The sequence below is a fragment of the Pseudopodoces humilis genome, chromosome 1 (assembly GCF_049639895.1).
Source record: "Pseudopodoces humilis isolate 2021_Gansu_Grassland_sample_001 chromosome 1, ASM4963989v1, whole genome shotgun sequence".
NCBI classification, from domain to species: Eukaryota; Metazoa; Chordata; class Aves; order Passeriformes; family Paridae; genus Pseudopodoces; species Pseudopodoces humilis.
In genome coordinates this window covers 151,315,954-151,343,816 of record NC_142200.1, presented here as the reverse complement: position 1 = coordinate 151,343,816, position 27,863 = coordinate 151,315,954, and the positions used below count along the sequence as shown (strand labels likewise).

General features: G+C 49.3%; 1 protein-coding gene across 7 annotated transcripts in view; it reads right to left on the bottom strand.

The window, feature by feature from the left end:
• Positions 1-27,863, bottom strand: part of MAP4 (microtubule associated protein 4) — a 139,063-nt gene that overhangs the window by 88,766 nt on the left and 22,434 nt on the right. For all 7 annotated transcript variants that reach the window (XM_088066820.1, XM_088066817.1, XM_088066828.1 and 4 more), the window contains exons 2-3: positions 20,957-21,009; positions 2,931-3,173 (exon numbers count right to left, since the gene is read on the bottom strand). In XM_088066820.1, the coding sequence (XP_087922946.1) occupies positions 2,931-3,171 (241 nt within the window). In that variant the 5' untranslated portion in view covers positions 3,172-3,173; positions 20,957-21,009. The remainder of the gene's footprint in view (positions 1-2,930; positions 3,174-20,956; positions 21,010-27,863) is intronic.

Here is a 27,863-nt window from a genome sequence, read left to right as displayed (position 1 = left end):
GAACACATTTGTGCCTTTTAACATAAATAAATGAACAAGTGGAGGCTGAAAAGCCTCTGCAGGCTGCTCCTCTCCCTCAGGAAAGCCAGGCTGTTTGGATCCAGGGGTGAGGAACTCTTGCTGCTGTTCCCCAAAAACTTGATGTTACACTCAAACATGGAACAACACCACCAAGACCCCCTTAGGACCCTGTAAATCTCACCCAGCCCTCATTTATTCTGGAGCCTCAATAAATGAAGCTCATTCAGCTTTACTATCTTTTTAAACAGTGACAAATATTAAATAAATTCCATGGAAGAAATAGGAAAAACAAGTTAGAGAAATGAAACATTCCAGGACCAAATCCTAAGCCTGGTCTGTTTTAGGCTTCAGTGCTTTCCTGCTGGGACAAGGTGGGAAAGCTGAACAACTCCAGGAATTCCTTGGGCACCTCCAGGGATGGGCACTCCAAACCTCCCTGGGCAGCCCCTGCCAGAGTTTAACAACCCTTTCCGTGAAGGAATTCCTCCTGGAATTCTGCTTCTTCCCCTCCAGAATTTCTGCCTGAGCTTTGCCCACAGGAGCCAGCCTTTCTCTCACAGAGAGTTTTAATAACTGAGCAAACCCACGAGGCCTCATTACCCCCACCAAGATCCTGGAGTGATGTGAAATAATGAGTTGGGATAGCAGTGCCCAAGGATACATGGCTGGGAGGACACACTTAAGGGATTTGTATTTTAAACCAATATTGGGTAATGATTTTAGCACTGAGAAATCCTGGTGCTGAGACGGTTTAGGATCTGCAGCTCCCACAACAAAGGATTGCTTTAAAATATCCTCAAATCATGTACAAGGTGTTAACAAGTCCTCGTTTTTCTCTGCCTCTGCAGTGCTAAAATGGAAATGAAATAAATAATGCACATCTGAACTGGCCAAAGTTCCAAGTTTTGTAACAATCTCTCTGTCCATTCCCATCCTTCCTGCTCGTTTGGTGCCATTTAATAACTGTGTCAGCATGGAAAAGTCCAAGTTACATCTCCTGTTTCACAAGGGACCCCATGCACTTCTAAACAAAGCAAATAAATGCCTGAAACAGAGCAGAATTCCCCATGCTGTGCTCCTGGAGGTTCTGTTTATTCTGAGGAATCACACCTCACCTTCCTCAACACTGATGAGCAGCAGGATTAAGGCAAAAACTTCTTCTGAAGGAAGTCATCAGGTTACCAAGGGTTTCCTCTTCTACACAGCACAGATCAAGGCCACAAAACAAATAAAATCAACAAGGCACTGCTGCTCCCAGGTGACAATTCCCACTTGGGCAGGGAGGGAACAGCACACAAGCAAAGGGAGCAATAATTTCAATTCCTCCCTGGGAAAAAATCCCAATGGATGACCCCCAAACCTTACTCTTTTCCCTTTCATATAGGAAAGCATCTGTTTAAAACTCTCCTTTTCCTAAAGAATTTTTGATAACACTTTTAACACAAATAAATTGGTGATGTTCCACCTCAAACTCCTGGGGCAGTTCTGGTGTTCCCAGGTCCAGGAACGACCCTGAGGGGAAAGGGAACCTGGGGAAGGGTCTCAGGCAGCTGAGGGAGCTGGGAAGGGGCTGGAGAATTCCTGAGAGAGCTGGGAAAGGGCTGGAGAATTCCTGAGAGAGCTGGGAAAGGGCTGGAGAATTCCAGAGGGAGCTGGGAAAGGGCTGGAGAATTCCTGAGGGAGCTGGGAAAGGGCTGGAGAATTCCTGAGGGAGCTGGGAAGGGGCTGGAGAATTCCTGAGGGAGCTGGGAAGGGGCTGGAGAATTCCTGAGGGAGCTGGGAAAGGGGCTGGAGAATTCCTGAAGGAGCTGGGAAGGGGCTGGAGAATTCCTGAGGGAGCTGGGAAAGGGGCTGGAGAATTCCTGAGGGAGCTGGGAAGGGGCTGGAGAATTCCTGAGGGAGCTGGGAAGGGGCTGGAGAATTCCTGAGGGAGCTGGGAAGGGGCTGGAGAATTCCTGAGGGAGCTGGGAAGGGGCTGGAGAATTCCTGAGGGAGCTGGGAAGGGGCTGGAGAATTCCTGAGGGAGCTGGGAAAGGGGCTGGAGAATTCCTGAGGGAGCTGGGAATGGGCTGGAGAATTCCTGAGGGAGATGGGAAGGGCTGGAGAATTCCTGAGGGAGCTGGGAAGGGGCTCAGCCTGGAGCAAAGGAGGATCAGGGGGAATTTCTGGCTCTGCACAAGTCCCTGGCAGGAGGGGACAGCCGGGGAACAGGGACAGGAGGAGAGGGAACAGCCTCAGGCTGGGCCAGGGGAGGTTCAATTGGAAATTGGGAAAATTCCTTCCCCAAAAAGCCCCTCCAGGCCTGGCCCAGCTGCCCAGGGCAGGGGTGGAGTTGTTGGAGGGATTTAAATCCCTGTGGATGTGGCACTTGGGGACACTGTCAGGGCTGGCCTTGGCAGTGCTGGGGGAACTGCTGGGTTTGATGATCTCAAAGATCTTTTCCAACCTTAATGATTCCATGATTCTAAATATCAGCTGGGCTGGAAAAGCGTTCAATAGCACGTTTTGGTACCATGCACATCCAAAAGAAACACAAATAAATAAAACCTTGGATCAGAACCATGGGATTTAGCTGTTAAACATTTGGAGTGAAGCTCACAGACAGATGATGAAGATTCCCTTCTGCTGACCTCACCATCCACCTTTCTTCCTTGGATTTGCCATCCCTGGAGTGGTGGCACCTCGCACAGCTCTGCTATTTTGGGACACTGCTTGTGGAGCATGGCAACCACAAAATTTGCTCAATGCTGTCTCTGAGAGCCCCAAAAGCCCCCAGCCTCAAACATTAATGTAAAACAACAAACAGGGTTTGATCTTTGTTTGAAACAAAGCACCAGAGGAACTCCTGTCTCAGCAGCATCACGGTGAGCGCAGGCTTTCCCTGACGTCTGAGTTTTTGGGACACTTACGTTCCACGGGAATTCCATCCACGTGGCTTTTGCTTTTGGGTTCCTGGCTCCCAGGCTTTGCATCATCCTCATCATCCAGCAGTGGCACATAGTCTGTCTTATCCACCGTCTCTCCAACCACGTCATCGAATTTCTCGGCCTCCAGCGTGGCGATGAAATCCCGTTTGACCTCGTCCTCGACGTCGTGGGGCGGCTCCGTCAGCGCGTCGGCCAGGCTCAGGTTGTGGTCCAGGTCAGCCATGCCTGAGCACCAGGGAGACAAGGAGACATTTCAGCAGAGATCTCTCCATTTTCTTCTGTGAAAAATGGGCTTTGTATATTTTTTATAGAATTTAGGAGTTTAATAAAAAGACAATTAGGAGATAAAAATAAAGTAAAATATACAGATAGGGCCGGGTGTCTCTGCATTCACCTCACTGACAAAGGATTGTCCCTTAAAAACAGAACCCTACTACATATCCATAAATTCTCATACATATTCAGACATTCTATTTAGGATTTTTGGTGTTCCCCTGTTTAGTTTTTCCTTGCCCCCCTTCCCAATAGATCAATCTTCTTGGTGTCACTGGGTTTTTTGTCCTTTGATAACGGGAGCTATAAATTTTTCCTTTGGAGGGCTTGGAGGATTGCTGGTCTCCATCTGCACAAGATAATCTTAGGATGCAGGGGGGTCTCTGACTATTTTCTTTTCTAGTCTCTGGGTTATATAAACAAAAAGTAGTTTAATATCATGTTACAGCCTAACATTTATGTATTATATCACTATTTCTAAGTTTCAGCAATAACAGCAATAAAGGAAACTATATTAATACAACAAAATTTTCTAATCTTATACATATTCATTATAATATTTGTGAAAAGCCAATAATATGATATACATTTATAACACTTCACTTTGGGGCTGAGCCTTTACACCACGGGAAACCTTGGGCTGCTCAGTAATTCCCAGATGTTTCTAAACAGAAATAAACCGGGATCAGCTAAAGCGGGTTTAGCTGAATGTTCCATCTCACGGGGTCTTTTAGCAGAACTTTTAGCATTTTTAAATAAAAAAATGTGAAAAGCAAAGGCCCAGTACCTGGCCAGGATGGCCATGGTGTGCCATTGACTCCTGTCCTGCCCCAGATCTGGAGTTAATTACACCCCTCAGATAAATGACGCAAGAGAATTTAGTGCTGGGCTTGACTCCACCCAGGCTCCCCTATGGAGATTAGGATTTTACATAATCTCTGATGTATACTTCAGTGCTGCTCCTGATCCCTCCCAGAGGGTCCTGCAGCGTGCTCATGTCCTCAGCAAACCTTGCTAATCCCAGCAAACCCCCTCCAGCCCTGGGATTTGGGAGGGAAAGTGACGTTTTAATAATGTTTACATGAAAAAAAAATACAGCAAAGTGCACACGTAGGTATGAACTGGAAACAGAGGAGTAATCACCAGTTATCCCTCCCTGATTTGCATCTCTGGGTTCAAATTAATTCCTGGCACCAAGCTGAAAAAAAATGCACCTGAACTGACTCATCTCCAACCTTCAGGCCATCACCAATTCTTCACTTTTTCACCTCAAAACCTTTGGAAGTTATTCTTGGGAACAGGAGCCAACAAAAACCGTCCCTGTCCAGCTCTCCTGGAGCCCCTCGAGATCCTGGAAGGGGCTCTGAGGTCTCCCTGGATTTTCCCTGCTGCAGGTGAACATTCCCAGCTCTCCCAGCCTGGCTCCCAAGGAAAACCAGGAGCTGCTGACACAGAGCTGCAGCCCGAGGGACACAAGGGACACTTGTGTGTGACCCAAGTGCCAGAACACAGATCCTCTTGTTCCCAAAAAAACAAAGGCTCCTACTCCTTGAACTCCAGGAAATTGTGTGTCAGCACTGCAGGGTCACCACATACCTACAGCCTCACATTCCTCAGGAACAATGGTGTCCCACTGCTTGTGCTGTTTCTGTCCTTCCAGACAACTCTGTTATGGAAACTAATTCACTTCAAGCTCTTCTTTTTTGATTCTTTGAACAATAAAAGGTCAGGCTTGCAGGCAGACCACACTTCAGGCAGCAACTGCAGTTCTTGGTGCTTTGGATAAAAACCCTGAATGGCAGCTTGGAAATCCAGAGGTGAAAAGTTTGGAGCTCTTCACCCCCAGTGCAGGGTCACAGTTGAATGAATTATGGTCAGTAAAAAAACAAAACCCATTTTGTATTTAAATGAAAGAGTCTTATCAATGAGGTTTCTGATTCTTTTAAGACAAACCATCATCCAGATGTGCACACAACTGGCTGCATCACCCTGCAGGGAGCACCAGCCAGGGAAGGCATTTCCAAAAGTTCAATCCCTGCACTGAGCAGTCTCCTTCAAGGAACAAATGGGGCTCAGAAAGAGCCAATTTTTCAGGCACATCCTCCATCAACTCCCAAGTGAACTGATGGCTTTAGGTCAGTGAGTCTCAATGTGCAGTGATGAACACTTAATCATCTTCTGAAAATGTCATTTAGCATCAGAAAGGAAAACAATGTTTAGTTTCCCAACAAGCTGCATCATGAGCACAGAGTGACTGAGACTGGAAAAATCCTCTGAGTCCATCCAGTCCAGCCATCCCTGAGCACTGCCAAGGCCACCCCTGACCGTGTCCCCAAGTGCCACATCCTCAGGGATTTTAAATTCCTTCACCAATGGGGACTGAATCCCTGCCCTGGGCAGCTGGGCCAGGCCTGGAGAGGCTTTTTGGGGAAGGAATATTCCCAATTTCCACCTGAACCTCCCTTGGGCCAGCTGGAGCTGTTTCCTCTTGTCCTGTCCCTGTTCTCTGGGAGCAGATTCCGACATGGAGTGGCTGCACTCCATGGAACAGCTGCCATAAAATATAAAATATAAAATATAAAATATAAAATATAAAATATAAAATATAAAATAAATGGCATCTGGGGGCTTTGTGGCACTGCCAGTGCTGCTATTTCAGGCCTACACAGGAATTAGGACACTGGAGTGATCTACTTTCTGGGGAAAAATAATAATGAGGCTATGCAGCCTTATCAGCAGGATATTTCCTTGTCCATATTTAGCTAAATAGGGAATGTAGAAACAATGTGCAAAAATAAACCAGTGTAACTAAGAAAAGGCATTTTAAATACAGCACTGGTGCCTCAGACACGCAGGAGCACCCGGCACAAACTGCAGGGATCCCTCCTCAGCCCAGGTGGGCTCCAAGGACAGCCACAACACCCCTGGGAATTCCTCCTTTTCCCTCTCTGGTGTTACAGCAGCCAAAGGACACCAATTCTCAGCTTCCCAGGGCTTGTCTGCTAACAAAGGCAAGAGGAAAATGAGGATAGTGCAGGGATTGTGCCCAAGGGTAAAGAGCAAATCCTGGAGCATTTTCATGTGCTGAGCAGCTCAGAGAGAGACAGATGCTTCCTACCCCATTTCCATTCATACACAACAGAGCTGGCTGGGAAGCAAAAAGAATCCTCAGCAAGATGTACCTTAATCCCCTGCCTCCACAGCTCTGAGATCAGAGCTCAGCAGAGCACAGGGAAGATGAATTCTGACACTCACCTTGGGATGAAAGGGAGAAACTGAGGAGTGACAGAGATTTCTGAAGGCAGAGGTTTAAAAATGCACTGAAATTCCTTCCTGGAAAGGCACTGGAACTGCCCAGGGAGGTTTGGAGTCCCCATCCCTGGAGGTGTCCAAGGAATTCCTGGCCATGGCACTCAGTGCTCCAGGCTGGGGACAAGGTGGGGCTCAGTGGCCTTTTCCAGCCTGAGGGATTCAGGGGTTCTGAGGAATTCTCCAGCAGTGGAACAGCTGCTGAGGTCCTGGTGGTTGTTAAATTGGCAGAGAGTGGAGCAGCCCTGGGGTGACACCAACTCTGGGTCTGAATCCAGAACAGCCTCCCAGGACAGCCCAGCCCTCCCTGGCAACACCAAAGGGAGGAGTTTGCTCCAAGGAAAGGTGTGGAAGGAGCAGGGAGCAGCACCACAGCTGCACTGCAGCCAAGGAGAAGGGCTTTCCTGTAGTGACACATTCCAGGAAATCTTCAAATTCCCTCAAAGCACATCAATCATGTTCCTTTAAGTCACACATTATTTTTACTCAGGAGGATTGTTTAGATCTCTCCTGTTCCAGGCACAGCTGATCTGTTACACTCGGGGTTTGCTCCATCTGTTCTTCTCCAGGCTCAGAATCTCTGTGGACTCAGTGAGTAACCTGTTTGCTGGGATCAATAAAATCCATCTCTCCTCAGCTAATCTGAAAGATGCAGCAGGGTTATTTTCATCCCTCACCCACATCACAGACCCTCCATCCTGGTTCTTCCAAAGAGTTCCAACTATTCACTGGATTTTTTTAGCCCCAGCTGCCCCATTCCTGGAAGTGTCCCAGAAGAGTTTGGGTGGAAAGGACCTCAAAGCCCACCCAGTGCCACCCCTGCCATGGCAGGGACACCTCCCACTGTCCCAAGGTGTTCCCAGCCCTGGCCCTGGGCACTGCCAGGGATCCAGAGGCATCACCAACTCCTCAAAGTGTCGAGAACTTCTCTTCAGCAATTTCCTCACCCAGGTTTTACTTCAAGTGACTCCTGGAACAACTTCCCAGAGCCACCATCCCACCCAGCACCCTCTGGAAAAGGAGGCAAATCAAAACCTGCATGAGCCACAGCCTCCAGTTTCCCATCCAGGGAAGAGTGGAATTTATTTCCTCAACTTTGTGCTTCCATTTTGCAGCTTCCCTGACTGCTCTGCTGTGCTCCTGCCTCCAGGAGATTCAGGTTATGATCGGTCTGACCCAGATTTGGAGTCTTGTCTGAAGACAGAGGAAGAGGAGAGAGGTCACAGGGATGAAAGCTGGACATTGTCCCAACAGAACCACCCTCGGTGCAGGACCCTGCCTTGCCCCCCTGGCATTTCTGGCTGCTTTTGCATTTCTGGGAATGCTGCCTTTGCCAGGGGAGGACACACAGATGCTCCCAGCCCTGCAGGGACAGTGTCCCAGAGTCCCAGAGCAGCTCTGCCAGCTCCATCCTGCCCTTCCTGCCAGGGAGGGAGTAGAAACCCACTCCCATCCAGGAGGAACAGCCAAGTAACACTTCCTCACTTTTCCTGGTTTAAAGGAGACTCTGATGCCCAGATTTATGAGAAGCACATCCATTATCCCATCAGATCCACTTGCTCCTTTAAAATTAGCTCCTAACTCCATCCCAAATTAAATGCCTGGCTGGGAGAAACAGGGACAGCTCGGTCATAATTCCCATTTCTCCTGGCTAAGTCAGGTTGCTTTTCTTAGCTGGAGCTGTTGGGAGCCTTCAGCCGTGGCTGCTGAGGCGTGAGGGAACAGGAGAGCAGAGATCTGCTAAGTCATCCTCCTTCCCAGAGCCCTGGAATCCATGGAAAGATTTCTGCATCCCTGCTCCCAAAGGAGCGCTGACATTCCTCACATTCCATGGCTGGGCACCAAAATCTGGACCCAACTGAATTTTTTATATATATATTTTTTTTTTTTTTTTTTTGGCACAATCTAAACCAATGGGATTCACTTATTTATTGTTTTAAAGTTAAAAACAGCAAGAGCTCTGCTTTCGGGCTGTTTCTGGAGCCACAAGAAAATCCCACAGATCACCAGGAGCTTCTTAGAGATGGAAGCTGAGAGATCTTTAATAAAATCCTTCCAACCCCTAAAATCACACTTGGCTCAACTGCTGGAGAAAGCAGCCTCAGAAAGGGTGACCTGGATTGCAGAATGGAATTCTGGAATTCTGGAATTCAGGAATCAGCTCCCCAAGGACTCCCTGATGTGCAGGTACCACTCCCTGGCAGAGGAAAGGTGTGTCCAGATCTTTGGGATGCTCCAGACCTGCTGGACCAGCCTGAGCACCCGATGGCATCATCAAACCTGGATTAATTAGGAGATTCCAGATATTTCCACGGCAAAATCAAACCAAATTTCAGCTTGGAGGTGTTGTTGAGACCAGAGTGAGCTGGCAGCTTCCTCAGAGCTCCTGGGAGAGCAGACAGGGAGGCAGCACAGCGAATATTCCTGATTTCTAGTGCACATTTGGGCTTCCAGCAAATGAGGATTTCAGGGAGAGTCACAGAGCCTTTTGACAATCCATAAACACAGCAAGAGATTTTCCAGCTATTATTTATAGGGCTTAAATGATTGTGTGAGGGACAAGAGACAGGGCAGGAGCAGAGGAGGCAGATTTGGGGACCAAGAGAGCAGCTTTGGGTGCAGAGGAGCAGATTTGGGGACCAAGAGAGCAGCTTTGGGTGCAGAGGAGCAGATTTGGGGACCAAGAGAGCAGCTTTGGATGCAGAGAAGGCAGATTTGGGGACAAAGAGAGCAGCTTTGGATGCAGAGAAGGCAGATTTGGGGACCAAGAGAGCAGCTTTGGATGCAGAGAAGGCAGATTTGGGGACAAAGAGAGCAGCTTTGGGTGCAGAGAAGGCAGATTTGGGGCATTTGATGATTTTAATCTTGGGCTCTTAAAACAGACAAAGCATTTGTAGAGTTGTTTCCCTTCTCAGCACAAACTCCCTGAGCCTTCTGGTTCACTTTAATTACTCAGAATAAATTCAGTCAGTCCCAGAAACCTCCAAGCTGCTCCAGAAACCAGAAATGCACAAGTAAAGGGAAAACATTGCTACTACTGCCTCCACAAGGGAACACAAGGACAACATGGGTATTTCCACTCAGGAATCCCAGATTCTCCTTTCCAGGGCCTGAAGGGGCTCCAGGAGAGCTGGAGAGGGACTGGGGACAAGGGATGGAGGGACAGGACACAGGGAATGGCTCCCACTGCTTGGATGGGATATTGGGAAGGAATTCCTGGCTGGGATGGAATTCCCAGAGCAGCTGTGGCTGTCCCTGGATCCCTGGAAGTGCCCAAGGCTGGGTTGGAGCAGCCTGGGATGGTGGGAGGTGTCCCTGCCATGGCAGGGGTGGCACTGGGTGAGGTTTGAGGTTCTTTCCAACCCAAACCAGTCTGGGATTCCAGGACTGTAACCATGAAATAGCTCTGAAGGCTTCATGCAGATCTCAGTCACTTCACCCACACAGCAGACAATAATCAGGAACTTTGAAGCTCTCACTTCAGATGGGTTTAGTGAAGTTCTGACAGGATCCCAAAGCCAAAGCAGAACTTCAGCTTCCTCCTGTCACTGTCTGTCCCCAGCCACTCCCTCTCCCACGTCTGGCATCTCCCTCCTTCCACTTCTGGGGTCAGAACAACCTCTCCCCCAGCCTCTGACTGCTGCTCCACCTGGGCTGCCATGAGCAGGGAAACCTGAGGCTCCTCAAGGCTGTCCATCAATGGCAGGGTTTCATTCCTTGGGGAATGAGCCATTTCTCTGTTTCAAGCATTGATTTTGTTGTTATTGGTACTGCAAATAAACCCAACTTCCTGCAGTTGAGTCCTTAATGATGATTTCTGCTCCATAATCAGAAACATTTTCATCAGCTCCATTTCCCTTAGGAAAGCACTGATAAAGCCAACGAGCCGTGCCTTCCCCATCGTCAATCATTCAGATGCCACATGAATTAGCAGAGCCAGGAGCAGACGAGTCTCCCAGCATTCCTGCCTTGTTGGGAATGTTAAAAAGATTCCCTCCATTTCTGGAGATTCGATAAAACTTTTGTTTTCCTCCTGCCTCGCAGCCACTCGTGGCTTGGAGAGTTTCCCCTTGATGGAATGATGAAATCTCCAAGGATAAGCAGGCAGAAATCCCACACTAGCCAAAGGCAAGTTGTAAAACAAGCTCCTCTCTCCACGTGTGCAGCTCCTACTCACTGTCAGCTCCAAAGCCATTCTGCAGGTGGCCAGGCCAGCATTTCCCAGCTCTATTTCCACCTGCTCTTTTTAGATGTGGATATTCACTAATATTAAAGTTATTTTTGATTCAACAACAAAAAAAAAAAAGGAACTTTTTTTCTTTCGTGTAAAGGAACTTTAAGGAAAGTGCAGGACCAGAAGGGCATCCAGGGGAGGCAACAGCAACCAGGGTGCCTCACTTGAGTTAAACCTGGTTTGGTTGATATGGGGGTGTCAGTCAGAGGTTGGATTCGATGATCCCAGGAGTCTTTTTCAACCTTAAAGGCTCTGAAAGTGCAGAGTGCATCCGAGGAACGTCACACAATCCATGCACAGCACCAAGGAAATGCTCCCAACAGCCACAAAAACTGCACTGGAGCTGCAAGACTCCAGAGATCCTGCCCCAGTTTTCCAAGGAATCAGCCTTTTCCCAGCGAGGCTGGATCAGCCCCACACACCTGCCCTACAAGGAGCTCTTCCAAGAGGAGCTGAAGGCTCTGCACTGCTCACTCCAAACACAACCTGTGCCCCAGGCAGAATGGTTTTACAGGACCTGGGGCACTCCAGGGACTGTCCTGGCTGTAATTCCACACGGGAATCGATCTCACCAGAGAGAGGTGTCTGGTGATGCTGGCACAGGCCCTGCTGCCATCACATCCCATCACATCCCACTGAACGTTTCCCTCTCTCCCAGCACAGCTGCCTGGAGAGGAGAGGGCTGATTCCATCATTCCCAGCTATTACAGAAGGTTCCAGGTCTCCACACAGAGGGATCACTGTGGCCAGGGTTGGTATAAGCAGAGGAAAGGGAACAGAGAAATAAATACCAGTCCTTCAGGACTTCGAGGAATTCCAGTGGTGGGTAACATGAATATTACATGTCCTTGATTAACACTATTTTCAACTCAGTAAAAGCAGTTTAAAAAGAAAATCTACATTCTGCACTTATGTAAAACAAAAGTAATTAGCTGGAGCCAGATCTCTGTCAAAGATCAAGGCAGAAGGAATATCCAAATGCAGGAGAACCGGGGAGAATTCCTGTTTGAGCGTGTCTAAGTACACACACACACACAGACACACACACACACACACACGCGTGTGTGCAGCTACCTGCTGTCATGGAATGGGATCAGAGCATGGCTTGGAGGGATCTTAAAGATCCTCCAGAGCCACCCCTGCCATGGCAGGGACACCTTCCACCATCCCAGGTGCTCCCAGCTCTGTCCAGCCTGGCCTTGGGCACTGCCAGGGATCCAGGGGCAGCCCCAGCACTCCCAGCCAGGCCTCTGGAGCTCAGAATTCCCACAGCACAGATCCCCTGGTTGATCTCAGCTCCGTGTTCAGCTGCCCTGAGAGCTCTGCACGTTCTCATTTCAGCCTCTCACCTGCAGGTTTTCCAGCAGTTCCCTTCTGGCCTCCCTGCTCAGGGCAAGGAGATTGAAGCACGAGTCTGTTTTATCAGGGCACTCCACAGCTCTCAGGCTCTGGAGAGCCACACTCTGCCCCCAGAACCCAGACACAAAACTCCAGACACACTGAGAGAGCAGCCCTGCCACATTCCTGGGAATTAGGCTGCACTTGTCCAAAAGCCTGAGGGCTGTTTTGCAATTTCCCTGGGGAACGCTCAGCTCCAGGACAGGGCCCTGAGCCCCCTCCCAAACCCTTCACTGACACCAGGCTGATCATCAGAGCTCACAGCCGTGAGCTGAAGGCAAAACTGTTCTGAGTTCCCTCCTGTCCTAATCCCTGGAAGGACAACAGAAGGAAGGAAGCCCACCTGAGGCAGCCTGGAGCGTTCAGAGGAGCGTTCCTGGAACCGGAGCAGACCTGGAGCAAGGAGGGACGGTGGGAAGGGGGAGGCTCACGGAGGGAGAGGGCCGGACGCCAGCACAGCCACAACTGGACGAAAACCAGAGCTGGGAGGCTTTAGGAATGTCAGGCTGAGGAAAGGAAGAGTGATACAACTGCAAAAATCACCCCAGCAGCCCTGACTCCACTGGAGCTGCACCCATTCCCAAAAAAGATCCGCGGCACCTACTCGTGCCCGCAAAGAGCACATCGGTAATTATGGCTGAGATAAGAGCACACCAACCAAGGGAGGATCTCTTCACTGCAGGATTCCCTCCCTTTGGGCAATCTCTCAGTGCCATTAAGCACTCAGCAGGATGGGGTAAGACTGTCCAAGTTGGATTGCTCCATGCAGAGCTGTACCCTTTCCAAGCTGATAAAAAGTCACATTAATAAACTTGCCTTAAGTTAGAGAGAGAGAGAGATGCTCTGCCAGAGCAGCTTCACTGGGAGGACAAGAATAACTTTCCTCTAAGCCCCAGCAGGGATTAGGGACTCTAGAAGGTGGGGATTAATGCTCTTGGCTGGCCTTCAAAAAAGCCACATGGAAGATGAGTTCATAGATAATAACTGTGAGGGACTTTCAAGTGTCGAGCTCTGCACAGGCCTACGAGCACTGAAGTGAGAGACCTAAAAAGGGCTCCAAAACCCACAAATATTTATCTAAGGAAGAATGAGAGTCTGCCCACCTTCTGCCCAGACCTGGAAGTTTTAGCTCCAAGATGAGCAGCTCTGAAAACGCAGCTCCCAGAGCCCAGCTGGTTTTTGGTGCACGCAGCAATGGGGATTTCGTGTGCTGCGTCCTGGGACAGGCAGCACCAAAAAAGGAGAATTTCATCAATCATGGGGGAAGAGTCTCCTCTCCTTTCCTCTCCTCTCCTGGCACAGGGAAGGAAAAGGGGGGCAGGGAGGAAAGGGCTGTTTGCAAAGCACTTTCTCTGGAGGATGCTGGGCTGAGCCCCAGCCCCAGCAGCTGCTCCCGTCAGCTGCTTTCCTTTAATAGCACCAGATCCCACCTCCGGCCCAGAGCAGCCCAAAACACCAGGCTCTGCCCAGAGAGATCCTTCTCCTGGCCCAGAGGGAAGGGTGGCACATCACTGACAGAGTGGATCACCCAACAATTCTCATCTTTACCTCCTCGCTGTTCTCGCCGCCGCAGCCTGAGCGCACAAAAAGGGACAAATTTCACTACAAAAACTCACCTCAGACCCTGAGCCCTCGTGCCAGCTCCTCTGAACTCACCCTATTCCACGTTTCTCTTATGTGTGTGTCTCCCAGAACAAGTGGTTTTGTTCTCACACGAGAATTTGGGTGTTAATTTCTAAGAGAGGATGAAAACTGCACAGCACAAACACTGGAAGGACAAACCCAGGGACGAGAATGAGTTCAAGTCATGCTGTGAGAAAAAAATTCAGAGGTTTAGTCCAGCCTAATTACAGTTTTGAGTACCACTGTGCAGGCCCTCAGCACCTTCATTAACTCCCAGTTTTGCCTCATGTATATATAATAATAAATAAATATGTGTATATAAACGTCTGAGAGCGTAGGAGGGAAAGCAAGGCCAGAGAGGATGAATTCTTAAATTAATCTGGAGATCAGGCACAGCTTGGACACCATCTCTGCTTCCAGCCACTCCACTTCCACTCCTTTCCCTGCACAGAGTAATTCCAGTTGTGTCAGTGACTGCATCAGAGCAGCTGCTTCACTTTTAATTAAAATAAGCCCTTCTCCTGACAATATAATTACAGAGCACCAGAACCTGCCCATCAGGACACAGGACTGGAAGCTTCCACATGAGAAAGTTGAATGGAGAATTGTTTTCATTCATGGCAACTCAGCACCAGCTGGGTGTTCCAGAGGAGTGGAACAGCAAACCTGGCAATGCTTTTCCAAGGGAATTTGTCAAGATAAAAACAATATTTTAAAGCTTTCAAACACTACTGGGAAGTCAAAAAATTTTTGGAAGAATGAAACAAAGCGTTTTTACACCAAGAAGTGAGTTTTAGCTATTTGTAAATTCTGCAAGATCTTGCCTACAGCAAGTGAGGGACTTTATGGACTCTTCAGCTGCCTCTGAGCATCGTGGCTTTTGCCAGCTCCCAGAAATGCCCCCAGAGGAACCTGGACATGGGACAGACACTTTGGGCTGGTGCAGAGGTCAGGGGCTGCCCTTTGGAAACCACAACAAAGCCTCGTGGAGGCAGATGTTTAACAAGGAAAAGCAAATGCTGGGGAGCTGCTCCCCAGGGATGTGCCCTTGCACACACACAAGCACCTCCCTGCTCCATCCACAGCATTTCCAGGCCAAACAAAAAGTCCCTCTTTATCTGGGGAGGTCACTCAGGTGCTCAGAAATTCACATTTAGGGGGGGAGCAGAATACACCTGGAAGGCTCCAAGTTGTGGAGCCTGTTCCTGACTGCTCTGGGATATCCCTGTTCCTGACCCTGTTGAGGACAGCCCTGGGACATCCCAGACTGCCTTTACACATTTGTGTGTCACCAGAAGATGCTCAGAAAGGGCCTTTTTGGCACCACCTTTGGCAATTCCACGTGTGGATTTTGTTTGTCTTGAGGCAACTCCACAATAGATGTAACAGAGATTAAACATGCTCCACGTTAATAGGAATTACTTCTAAGTAGGGATATTTGTGCCTACACACAGGTGAGAAAGGCAAAACTCTGAAATCCTTTTAAACCAAGGTAGAAACATTTAGCTTTAAAAGCACTGATCACACTTGGGCCCCTCTGCAAGCAGAGCTGAACCCTTTGGCTACAACAGCTCAGGAAAGGATTTGCTGGAAGCAAGAACTGCCTGCCTGTGATCCAAGGGGACATTCCTGGTGGTGATGGCACAGCTCCCATGGACAGGGGGAAGGATAACTGAGCTTCAGAATGAGGTGTGGGGCAGGGAAAGGTCCAGTGAGCGACCCCAAACCTCCCCAGGGAGAACCTGGGATGCTCTGAGGGACCATGGAGTAATTCCCAGCTCTGTGTTGGTGCAGAGATCTTCCCCCTGGGCCAGGGAATTCCTGGGATGATGAAGTAGCTCAGCATCCCTCGGTGCCAGTGCCAGACCAGGAGCCACCAGGCAGCACCAGCACCTCCCAGGGGAGGGACAGCCAAGACACAGCTCCAGGGAAGGGCCTGAAAACGTGGTCAGTGGCACAGCCAGCAGGATTTCAGCTGGAGGGAGCTCCACCAGACCACAGCATTTCCACCTCCTTCTAAAGGGGACTTGATTTATGAAGCCAGCAGGCTCTGAAAGCACCCTGTTATGCTCTGCAGCAAGGAAAGCTGCAGCTCCAGGCCAGCCCCTCTGTGGCCTTGCAGCTTATCCCTTCAGCCAGAGGGAAACCAGCCCAGCCCTTAAGCTGCTGCTGTTATTCCTTCCCAACAGGACACGTTAATTCTCCCCCAAGCAGGGGGACCCCTCCTGCTCTCACGTGATGTTTATTCTTAGAGAGGATCCCAGGGATTTTTCTTGAGCTGCTTCAGCCCCATGGCTGGCCCAGGGCCAGGAGAGCATCACTCAACTCCTGGGCAGTGACAGGAGCAGCCAGAGTGTGGTACAGACACATCAGGGACATTTGCTGGGGCAAGAAAGGCCTGGTAACTGAAGAGAAACAACTCTGCCCTTAGAAAGTTGTTCCTGCCATACAAAGTTCATGACAGACTCAGTAAAAAAAGCAGATGACAGGCACAGAGTGAGGCCAAGTGACTGCTCACATCCAACAGCTGAACCCAATTCCTCCCGAGTGAGGCCAAAGAACAAATTCTGCATTGGAGCCTTTCTGTTATCCTGACCTGGTTTTAATGACAAAATTCCTGCTGACTGAGAGATCAACCAACATTAGCTCCCAGTGGCCAACTACACCCAGCACAACCTCACTTGGGCAGCAGCTCTCAAAAACAGCTGCAAACCCTGGGCTGGGAGACTCAGGTTGCTGAAGGCTCTGATTTTTTCAGTTTTTCTTCTAGGAAATGAGCTGAAATGTTGCAAGCAGGAGAATGCAGTCTTAGCTCAAGTAGAACAGTGCCTGTGTGGCTTATCTAGTTAAAAAATGGGATGTGCTGGTAGGCAGGAGCTTGGGGAAATGCCAAGAGGAGCCACAGCACGAGGCCTTGTGCTAGTTCTTGGTCTCAAGGAGAGAATTGTGTCTCTCTGAAATCTGATGGGGTGGCAGCAGGGGGAAGAACAGTCCTTTCTGAAATGAATTAGTGCAGAAGAGCAGCTCCCCCTTCCCAAGTGCACGCAGGAAGGCAGGGGGAGGAAGGGAGGAGCTGCTGCAGCCCAACCACCATTGTATTTACATTTCCGTGCTCCTGATAACAAACACATTCAAGGGTGCCTGGAAAACAAGGCTTTGGTTAAAAAACAGAAGCTGAGATTTGATGAAAGAAGGAGCAATAAAAGACATTCCAGGTGTCCCTGCAGCGTTATCAGGCATGGTGAGGTGGTTTCCTTAGAGAATGATTCACTTTCTTATCACAGGTACAGCTGCAGCATCCACTGCCACACTGAGGTGCCCTTGGACACAGCAATTCCAAAAGAGGAAAAAGAGGAGACCAAATAAATAATTATTCAGTGTAGAAAAACAAACAAAACTTTTTGATTTTAATTAAGGGTGCTTCTCATATCACTTTAAGAAAGTATAACCTTAAGTGGTAAAGTGACTCTGAATCCTCAAATCCCTGAATGGTTTGGGTTGGAGGGACTTTGAAGCCTATCCAGAGCCACCTCTGCCATGGCAGGGACACCTTCCACTGTCCCAGGCTGCTCCAAAACCTGTCCAGCCTGGCCTTGAGCACTGCAAGGGATCCAGGGGCAGCCCCAGCTGCTCTGGGCACCTGTGCCAGGACCTTACCCCCAATAAAAGTGACCCTGAAGATGTGGGTTTGTGGGTGTTTCTTCCCAGTTAGAGCCATTACACAGCAAAATAGAAATTTATCCAGCAGGTAACGTTTCCAGAAGTGTTTTCTCCCTGCCTGTACACATGGAGCCAAAGGAAGATGCCACAAGCATGGTCAGTGTCAGCATTTTAAGAGGGATGAGCAAACATTCCCCTGGGCTTGGCTGGAAGAGCTCACAATGGAATGAGCAGGAAGAACTGAGGGACAGTCTGAGAGAACAGGCTCAGGTTTGTAGAGAACCCAAGATGTTCCTCAGCCAGCTCAAACCAACCAGGAGCAGCCAGTGCCCCAATCCCAGCGAGGCTTCCTCCTTCCTCCTGCTCTCCCAGCTGCCCAGAGGATGTGGGGGAGGAAGCTGCCTTTATTCATCCTCAACGAGCCTGGATTAAACATTCCCGGATAAATCACTCCAGGAAGCACTTTAGCTGCTCAGTGCAGTCTGTGGGAAACACCTGCTTGGTTTGCATGTCCTAAAACAGTGGAACAACCAATGTGGAGAGGTACATGAGTGCCTGGAACTCCTGGGCTTGTACAAGGGAGAAACGCAAGGAGGAAAATCCTAACGGCAAAGTCACCTCCCTAGACAAGCTGGGAGGTACAACACAGCTTCTCAGAGATCTGGGGGTGCCTGGAGAACATTCTCAGTCATGGGATTTTTAGTTTTAGGTGGTTCCATGAGGAGCAGGCAGCTGGGACTCGATGATCCCTAAGGGTCTCTTCCAACTGGAGATACTCCATGAAGCCTGAATCGAGTCCAGACATCCCAGAAGCCTGGGAGACCTTCAGACCACACTGGGCCAAGCCAAGAGAGGTAGAAAAGAGGAAAAATAAAATCCACTCAAGACTGGCAGGTTCAGGAAGGAAAACACAAAGCTCTCCCGTTCCTCTGTCACCTTCCCTGTCCGGTTTCTCCCTGAGAGGAGGTGACACCCGACCTCCTGTGACCTCTGCAGGCCCTCTGGGGCCACGGGGACGAGCACGTGGGGCACTCTGGGCACAGCCCCCCTCCATCCCATCCAGGGGAGATAAGCCATCTTCCCTGGCTTCTCTTCAAGTGCCTTTGAGACAACGACTTAAGATGGTTTGGCCGGCGGCCACAGCCTCAGGAGGAGCTGGGAGTGCCCCAGGGAGCCTGGACACAGCCATGGCAGCAGCTTCCAGTCACCTCAGGAATAGGGGAGCAGCTTCCAGTCACCTCAGGAATAGGGGAGCAGCTTCCAGTCACCTCAGGAATAGGGGAGCAGCTTCCAGTCACCTCAGGAATAGGGGAGCAGCTTCCAGTCACCTCAGGAACGGGGAGCAGCTTCCAGTCACCTCAGGAATAGGGGAGCAGCTTCCAGTCACCTCAGGAACGGGGAGCAGTCACCCCAGGAACAAGAGAGCAGCTTCCAGTCACCTCAGGAATAGGGGAGCAGCTTCCAGCCACCTCAGGAACGAGGAGCAGCTTCCAGTCACCCCAGGAACGGGGAGCAGCTTCCAGTCACCTCAGGAATAGGGGAGCAGCTTCCAGTCACCTCAGGAACGGGGAGCAGTCACCTCAGGAATAGGGGAGCAGCTTCCAGTCACCTCAGGAATAGGGGAGCAGCTTCCAGTCACCTCAGGAATAGGGGAGCAGCTTCCAGTCACCTCAGGAATAGGGGAGCAGCTTCCAGTCACCTCAGGAACGGGGAGCAGCTTCCAGTCACCTCAGGAATAGGGGAGCAGCTTCCAGTCACCTCAGGAATAGGGGAACAGCTTCCAGTCACCTCAGGAATAGGGGAGCAGCTTCCAGTCACCCCAGGAATAGGGAGCAGCTTCCAGTCACCCCAAGGAACAGGGAGCAGCTTCCAGCCACATCAGGAATGGGGAGCAGCTTCCAGACCCCTCAGGAATAGGGGAACAGCTTCCAGTCACCCCAGGAGCAGGGGAGCAGCTTCCAGTCACCCCAGGAACAGGGGAGCAGCTTCCAGCCACCCCAGGAATAGGGAACAGCTTCCAGCCACCCCAGGAACAGCGACACAGGAGCCCCTTCCAGTCCCACCATGACCAGGAGCATCAGCCCCACTGAAAATAAAGGACTCTGCACCTACTGTGTTCTCTCTGTGTCTGCCATTTAAGGACACTGAGGAAAAAAAAGGCACCTGAGGAACACTTTTATCCCATAACTGAGTTTTAGGAGACTCCTGTTGCCTGCAGGCAGTTCCAGGAGATCAGAGTGGATAAAGATGGGGATGTTAAATCAGTGTGACTCCTCTGCACTCCTCCCAGCCAAGGGGCACCAGCACTGCCACTGACAGCTCAGGCCTCTTTTACAGGAAAAGGATGAACCAAACAGCAAAGAAAACAGCCAATATTCCTCTCAGGACTTCAAGACATAACCAGCATTTAAGAACAATTCCAAACTGCTCTGCAGGAGACACCTGGGTCTCTCAATCCACACAAAAATCAAGAATAAACTGTAATTCCTTCCCCAAACCACATTAGGTGAGCACCTGCACCTCCAACATCACAACTGCAGACCTGATGGCAGATTCCAGTGAACTGGAGCTTTGATGTGCCTTCCACAAAGGACAGCTAGGATAAAAAACTTGGATGATCCGCTGCTTGGATGATCCAATTCCTAACAAATCAAATCAGACTTGTTTTTCTTAGCCTAGTTTACCCATTTTAATCTTTTGTAGTCCTCTTACTCTGATAAAAAGAAGATTTGAGTGACCAAGTTAAATGAGATGTGAGCCCTTTGAAGCAGAAAAGGCAAGGAAAGAAGGTCCGAGGGCACAGAAAGGAAAAGCCTGGAATTCCACACCAACCCTCTAATCCCAAACAGAACTCCAGGAACGTCTGAAACTTTAATAAATACCTGAAAGGCTGGAGCCCCTCTGCTCTGGAGCCAGGCTGGGAGAGCTGGGAATGTTCCCCTGGAGAGGAGAAGCTCCAGGGACACCTCAGAGCCCCTTGCAGGGCCTGAAGGGGCTCCAGGAGAGCTGGAGAGGGACTGGGGACAAGGCATGGAGGGACAGGACACAGGGAATGGCTCCCACTGCTTGGATGGGATATTGGGAAGGAATTCCTGGCTGGGATGGAATTCCCAGAGCAGCTGTGGCTGTCCCTGGATCCCTGGCAGTGCCCAAGGCCGGGTTGGATGGGGTTTGGAGCAGCCTGGGATGGTGGGAGGTGTCCCTGCCATGGCTGGGGTGGGAATGGGATGATCCTGAAGATCCTTTCCAACCCAAACCTTCCCATGATTCTGCCTGGAAGGACTGGAACTGGAAGGATGTAAAAAGAGCAGCAGTTGGAAGGCTGAACAGAACAGAATGGAAAGGTGGGTGCGTTCCAGACGTGTTCCCAGTGGCACAAGTCTCATTTCAGGTCTCTGCATGGTGGCTGCAGCTCCCAGCCCAGCTGTTCTGGTGTGCACACACAGCTGTACCAAACCTCTGCTGCTGAATTAAACATCCGCTGCTGGCTCATTAGAAAATCAGTTCCTACCTCACAAGCAGGTGTTCCCTGGGCAGGTACTTCAGTCCTCAGAAACTGCTTATCTGCAAGACACAAAGCAGAAGGAATTGTGTGATTACAGGATGGCAAATTAGGGATGCTGGGACATGAGTGGTGTTACTCAGAATTAACTAAAACTTGGCAGATTTGGCTGCAGTCCTTCTCCAGTGATCCAGGCAGCTTTTCTTAGCGTTGCCTCCTCAACAGGAATAAGATGTCACTTGCTGGATCAGGATTGAGGGAGGGGATCCTGCCCCTCTACTGGGCTCTGCTGAGGCACAGCTGGAATCTGGTGTCCAGTTCTGGGCTCCTCAGGACCAGGAGCTGCAGGACAGGCTCCAGCAGAGGCCACAGAGATGTTGAGGGCTCTGGAGCGTCTCTGGTGAGCAGAGACTGCGGGAGCTGGGCCTGGGCAGTCTGGAGAAGGGAAAGGCTCAGAGGGGATCCCATCCATCCACACAAATCTCTCCAGCTGTGCCAGGAGAAGGGGCCACACCCTGCCCAGAGCCAGGAGCCAAGGAGCAGTGGCCACAGAGCAGAAGGCAGCAAGCTGCAGCTGAGCAGGAGGAAGAGCCTGGAACAGCTGCCCAGGGGGGCCTGGAGTCTCTGGACACATCCCTGTGTCACCTGCTGCAGCTCACCCTGCCCTGGGGGATCTCCAGAGGTCCCCCCACCTTCCAACCACCCTGTGATTGCTGTTTCCCACCCACACTTGCTCAGCTGGTCTGGGTTGTTCCATGAAAACTGTGAGTGACTTTTCCCTCCTTACACACTTTAATAGGTTTTCTCAAACACTGCATTAAAGCTGAATTAATCCAGGCTGATCAGGACATCCCTGCCCTAAGCAGCATTTCAGGTGCTCAGTGAATGGCTTAAGAGCTCACAGGGCCCCTGTCAGTCCCTGTCACACCTGCCCAGCCACCTGTGACAGCCACAGCCTGGTCATGAGCCCACCCTTATGTGCTCCAGCTCTTTTCCCTGCTTCTCCCTGATTCCAGTGCAGCTTCTCCCACCAGATTTACCAGGGAACCTCCTTCTCACCTGGGTGTCCCATTCCAAATTCTTCTACCCATTATTTTACATTCTGTTGATAATATTTCTTAATTGTGAAGCAAACACAGCTGTTTAAAAAAAAATTCTATCCCAATAATTACTCCTTATAGCCCCCTTGCAGAAGAGAACATAAAAACGCAGTCACGGACTTCAAGTATTTCAATCCACGCTGAGAAATAAATGTCCAACTTGTTCTCCACCACTGCAAGTCATCAAGCCAATCTCACAGGAAAATATCATCTCAGGACCTGCTCAGCAGTCAGACACCAACACTAATCTGTGTTCCTCTCCCCACAGATGGACATTTCATGTTCCAAGGAAGTAAAATGCCAGAGCTTTCAGCTAAATGAGGAATCAGCCCAGTGAAAAGTGTCATCATAGCTTCAGCAAAGCAATGAAGCACTCAGGAATGAGAAAAGCCTTCCAGAAGAGCCCTGCTCCCTTCAGAAGGGCTGGGAAAGGGAGGCAGCACATGAATTAAGGACTGGAGGAATCTCTGGAGCAGGATTCAGCTGCACGAGGTGCTCGGTGTCAGCTCTTGTGTGGTGACTCTGCTGCTCCCCTTCCCCACAGAGGGACCCTGCTAACACCCACCACACCCACACCTCCTTTCCCCACATCTTTGCTTGCAGATGAGCCATCCTGGGGTGAACTGGGCCATCAGGGTCCTCCTCTCCAGCTCCTTCCCACTGGAGAACACCCACATCACTTCCCAAGGCACCGCAGCCCCACCGGCTGCTCCCCTGGCATCCATCCCACAGATCTTGCTGTGATCCACTCTCACACATGAGATTCCAATCTCTTTGCACAGAAACCACTAAAACTTTACCTTATTTGTTAAGAGAAACAACCCTGAGACCTCTCTTTTTGGGCAGAATTGAAGAAAATGAGAAGTTTTAGCGCTGCTCCAGTTCAAATGGGCGGTGCTGGGTCAGCCTGGGAACTGTGAGATAAAATCCACCACAGGTTCCTGGTCTGGGTAAACCAACTTTTTCCTTGATAAAGCTGCACCTCTGGTTGCTCTCTAAATAACCCCTGAAGGGCAGAATTCCTGTACTGTGCCCCCACTGTAAAATTGATGCTCTTTAAGTTAGGGGGAGTTCTCACTGACAAGCACAAGTGTTAAGTATTTGTGCTTCTTACCCCACACCAACAGATTTCCTGAAATTTAAGGTGTTGCTGCAAAGATTTCTTATGTATTGGGTCTTAAAATAATCTGAGATACTTCACCCTGTCTCCTCATAAAATAAATTAGGAATAGGAATAAATTAGGAATAATTTATCACAAGATAAATCAGATAAACAAGGAAGACTCCGAGTTGCAGAAGCCTTGCAGGTCTTTTCAGGGCTGAGTTCTTCTGGGATATTCCCTCACAGGGAGTTTTGCTCATTTTAGTTCTGTGTCAGGAAGGATATTCTAAAAGTTCATTAGACTCTTGTTTCTCATGTTTATTAATATATTATCAAGCATAATTAATTATATTATCAAGAATAATGAATATCTATTATTGGCAGGTCTTCCCTAGACTTTCTGCTCAAGTTCAATTCACTATTGCCTGGCTTAAAATGGCTCAAATGGTACAAAATGGCCTCAAAATACACAATTCTTTTATTTTTATACTTATTTTCACTCAATTAACAATAGACACGTAAATTATTTTTTCTTAGTGATTTAATGACCTTACACCTGTGTGCTGCACTGTGGCATTCTTTACTTAATCACTTACAATTACTCAAAAACCTCTAGAAGAAGAAGAAAAAAGACAGAGACAAGACCCTAAATCTTCCATCTTCTGTTCTCTAAACTAGTTTAAACTCTAAACTTGAATTTTTTCACGTAGTGACTTAGAGAAAACTCTCTAATTTACACACTTGCACTCTTAGTTTTTTTATTTAACAGTTGTTTTTAGGGTGTTATATGAAACTCAGTGTTTTCTTGGATGTCAGAGCCAGGTATCAGAGATAAGGGCACACACTCTGTGTCTCGAACACCTCAGCTCCTCATCCCCTTAGTACAGAACATTCCAAATTCTCCTCCAGCTTCAGAGATTCCCCTCCCAGAAATACAGAATCCCTTGGACTGACTACTCCCAGTCTCACCTGAGAGCTCCCCAAACACCCCCTATCTGTAATGCAATGGGTATTCAGAGAAATTCCAAAATCACAGCCATATTTCAGGGCAAACATTACCAATTCCCTTCAGGTTTTTGTGATTTTGAAGGTTTTTACTACTTTCAGTAGCATCTCTACTCATCTCAACCAGTTTCCAGAGGCAGCCCTTTGGAGGATGAACTCCCAGTCTGCTTGATCCTGAGGGAAAACATTGAGCTCATCTTGGTAACCCACCCAAAAAAAAGGATGTAAGCCAGTGGCTGCCCACATCCACCTCACCAAATTATCATCACTGCCAGTTCCAAGCACCCAGGACTTTCTGTGTGCCCAGGGGTTGTCCCTGAGCACGATGCCAGGAGAGGGCAATGCTCTGGATTATCCCAGCGAGTCCAGCCTGGTGGAATGCACTTCAGTGCCACTGAATTTATAACAGAAAGCAAGAATGTGCCATTCCCTGTATCAGAACAACCCATATCAGCTCCCTTAAATTCCCTGAACAAGCAGCACTTTCTGTTTTCCCATCCCAAATTCAGGACTGTTTCCTGTGCCTTGCAGGAAAAAGCCCCTCAACCTTTTGAGTTTCCTGTTCTGTCACCCTTCAGGCTTGGTTTCCAAAACTCTGGATAAACAGCTCCCTTTAAATAGCACCCAACACTCCCAGTGTGTCTCCAACACATACAGGGCACGAAGATCACTTGACAGGAGAAGCCAAGAGGGGCGTTGCCCATCCCAGCTCCAACATTCCGCACGTAAAGCCGTCCCAGGGTGTCGGATGCCGAGCTCCAAAGGCAAAAGCTGGTGAACCCTGAGCTAAATATACACAGTGGCCATGAAATCCAGATTGGGCAGCTCAGATTTCCATCCCTGCCTCTTCCCAGAGCAATAACTACAACAACCTGACAAGGAATTGCGGAATGGTTTGGGGTGGAAGGGACCTTCAGGATCTCATTTCAACCCCTGCCATGGGAAGGAAAATTACCTTTATGGCCACAACCTCCTGCATTGTCTCCTTGCCTGTTCCTGAACTCACTGAGATCCTAAATCAAGAGTTTATCCATAAATGTATGATGGACTTTTTTCCTTCGTGGGCACCACTGCCAAACACTCAATGAACTTTTGTTCAGCATCAAACTCCTGCTCCCACACTGGCACGAGGCATCTGGATAAAGCTGACAGTAAATCCCAGGAGAAATGGATGAGGGAGCTGGGATGGGGCTGGAGAATTCCTGAGGGAGCTGGGAAGGGGCTGGAGAATTCCCGAGGGAGATGGGAAAGGGCTGGAGAATTCCTGAGGGAGCTGGGAAAGGGCTGGAGAATTCCTGAGGGAGCTGGGAAGGGGCTGGAGAATTCCTGAGGGAGCTGGGAAGGGGCTGGAGAATTCCTGAGGGAGCTGGGAAAGGGCTGGAGAATTCCTGAGGGAGATGGGAAAGGGCTGGAGAATTCCTGAGGGAGCTGGGAAGGGGCTGGAGAATTCCTGAGGGAGCTGGGAAGGGGCTGGAGAATTCCTGAAGGAGCTGGGAAGGGGCTCAGCCCGGAGCAAAGGAGGCTCAGGGGGAATTTCTGGCTCTGCACAAGTCCCTGACAGGAGGGGACAGCCGGGGGAGTCGGGCTCTGCTCCCAGGGAACAGGGACAGGAGGAGAGGGAACGGCCTCAGGCTGGGCCAGGGGAGGCTCAGGGTGGACACCAAGAGGAATTTCCCCATGGAAAGGATGCTCAGGCCTCGGAAGATGCTGCCCAGGGAGGCTCTGAGCTGGAGGTGGTCGAGGATTGACTGGATGTGACACTGGGGACAAGGAGGGGATTGGGCCCAGCTGGGACTCGATGGCCTTGGAGATCTTTTCCAACACAAATGATTGCAGCATTTGAAAGAGACTGCTTTTACTTTTAATCCCAGACTTTTGAGTGGAGCTTCTCCCAAGAGAAGTTAGACTAATAATTTAAAGAGTCTTCAAAACACAGGATGTACTTCCACTGCACTTGAAGAGTGAAATAATTTTCTAGGGAAATATTCATGAACAGCAAGTCAGAATTCCACGGCAGTCACGCAAATCCTCCAGCTTGGAGAAGGGGATGAACCTCCCTGGTCCCAGGTAGCACAAGAAGAATGAAGAATGAAGGAATTCCACTGCAAAGCAAGCAGACTCTCTTTGGCAGCATCCACATTTCATCCTTATTAGAGGGGACAGACTTTAAAACGAGAGTCTTGGGCAGCGATTCAGGTTGACAAAGTTAAAAGCCAGTGAGGTTCATAGGATCAGACAGGAAATAAGCAGCTGCACAAGCGGGGTTGTTTTTATAGCACCACGGATTTTGGGATGTCAGGAACAATTTGAAAGAAAGAAACAACGTGCAATGACTCTGGGAAGTTGGAGGAGTGACTCATGGGCTGCCACAGCATCGGTGTCAAGGACCAGCCAAGGACCTTCCCAAAAGGCTCTGGAAGGCTGGGCAGCACAAGGGCTGCACTCACCTGGGATAGAAAGTTCCAGAAGCCAGAGCCCTCCGGTTTGTTAGTGCCCAAGAGAGACTGTGTTACACAAACTTTACGTGACAGGAGCCTGGAAACACCCAGGGAAGGCTGACTTTGACACAAGAGATGCGTAGAAAGATTCAAAGATTTTTCTCGAGTGTCAAAACAAAACAACCTTAACATCCAGATTCACACCAAAAAGAAACCCAGCACCAAAACCCAAGGCAGAAATTGTCCTTGGTGAGAATCAGCAAAGCCTGTCCCTGTTCAGCGGCAGCTCAATAAAAAAAGAAAGTGATTTAAGCAAGAGTGAAGTGTCTCTTTTCACAGCTGAAGGACTCTGCTGCTCACAGGACTGAATTAGCTAAAATTAGCTCTCACAGTTGCATTCTCACCAGCACCTCGAGACTCCTGTGGATGAGTAGTTTTGGTGAAAGCAGCTTTAATTTGGATTCAAAGCATGCAAATTTAAGGAGAACAGTGATTTCTGACCGGCTCCTTCCATGAACACTGATGCATAAAAAACACTGTCTTTCACATTCAAGTTTAATCCTCTTCTGAAATATTTATTTTTGGAACAATTCAGGGAACAGAAAGCCTTCAGCCCAGACGAATTACATCTAAAAATAGAGGGTTTAAGAATTCAGGAATTCTTCCTACTATTCTGTCTAATCAATACAGATCCACTGTGACTCCTGTCATCTGCTTTATTTGTCAAAGCACATCCCCACGCCCATCTTCTGCCAGCATTATCCAACCTGCATCTTTTGGGATCCTATAGGCCAGAAACAGCATTTTTATTGATTTGAGATTCAGAAAGACTCAGTTATATACAGTTATACAAGGAGCAGTAAGAACAGAGTCAAGCCTTGAACTATGAAATAATCATTCAGGGCTGGAGCTCCTCCAGTGCCCGCCCTGCCTTAGCTGGGGGAGCATTAATGAACTCTTTGATGGCAACAAGGAGAAGCAGCAGCTTTCACGAGCCAAATGTCATTTGGCCACTAATGAGAGGCTCTAAGCTGACTGATGGCCTTCCTGAGATGTTTTCCTGCACCAGGAAGGAGCTCCTCAATGGCACAGTTGAGTTAAAAGTGACCAGGAACCTTCTCACATATAAAATCCTGCTCTCCACACCAGGGCTGCTACCAGCAGACAGATCTGAGAATGATCCTGGCAGCTCTGGGACAGCACCCACCAGTGTGTGGGAGAGGACTTTTACCCAGAATCAAAGGCTACAAGAGGAAATCTCCTGAAATAAA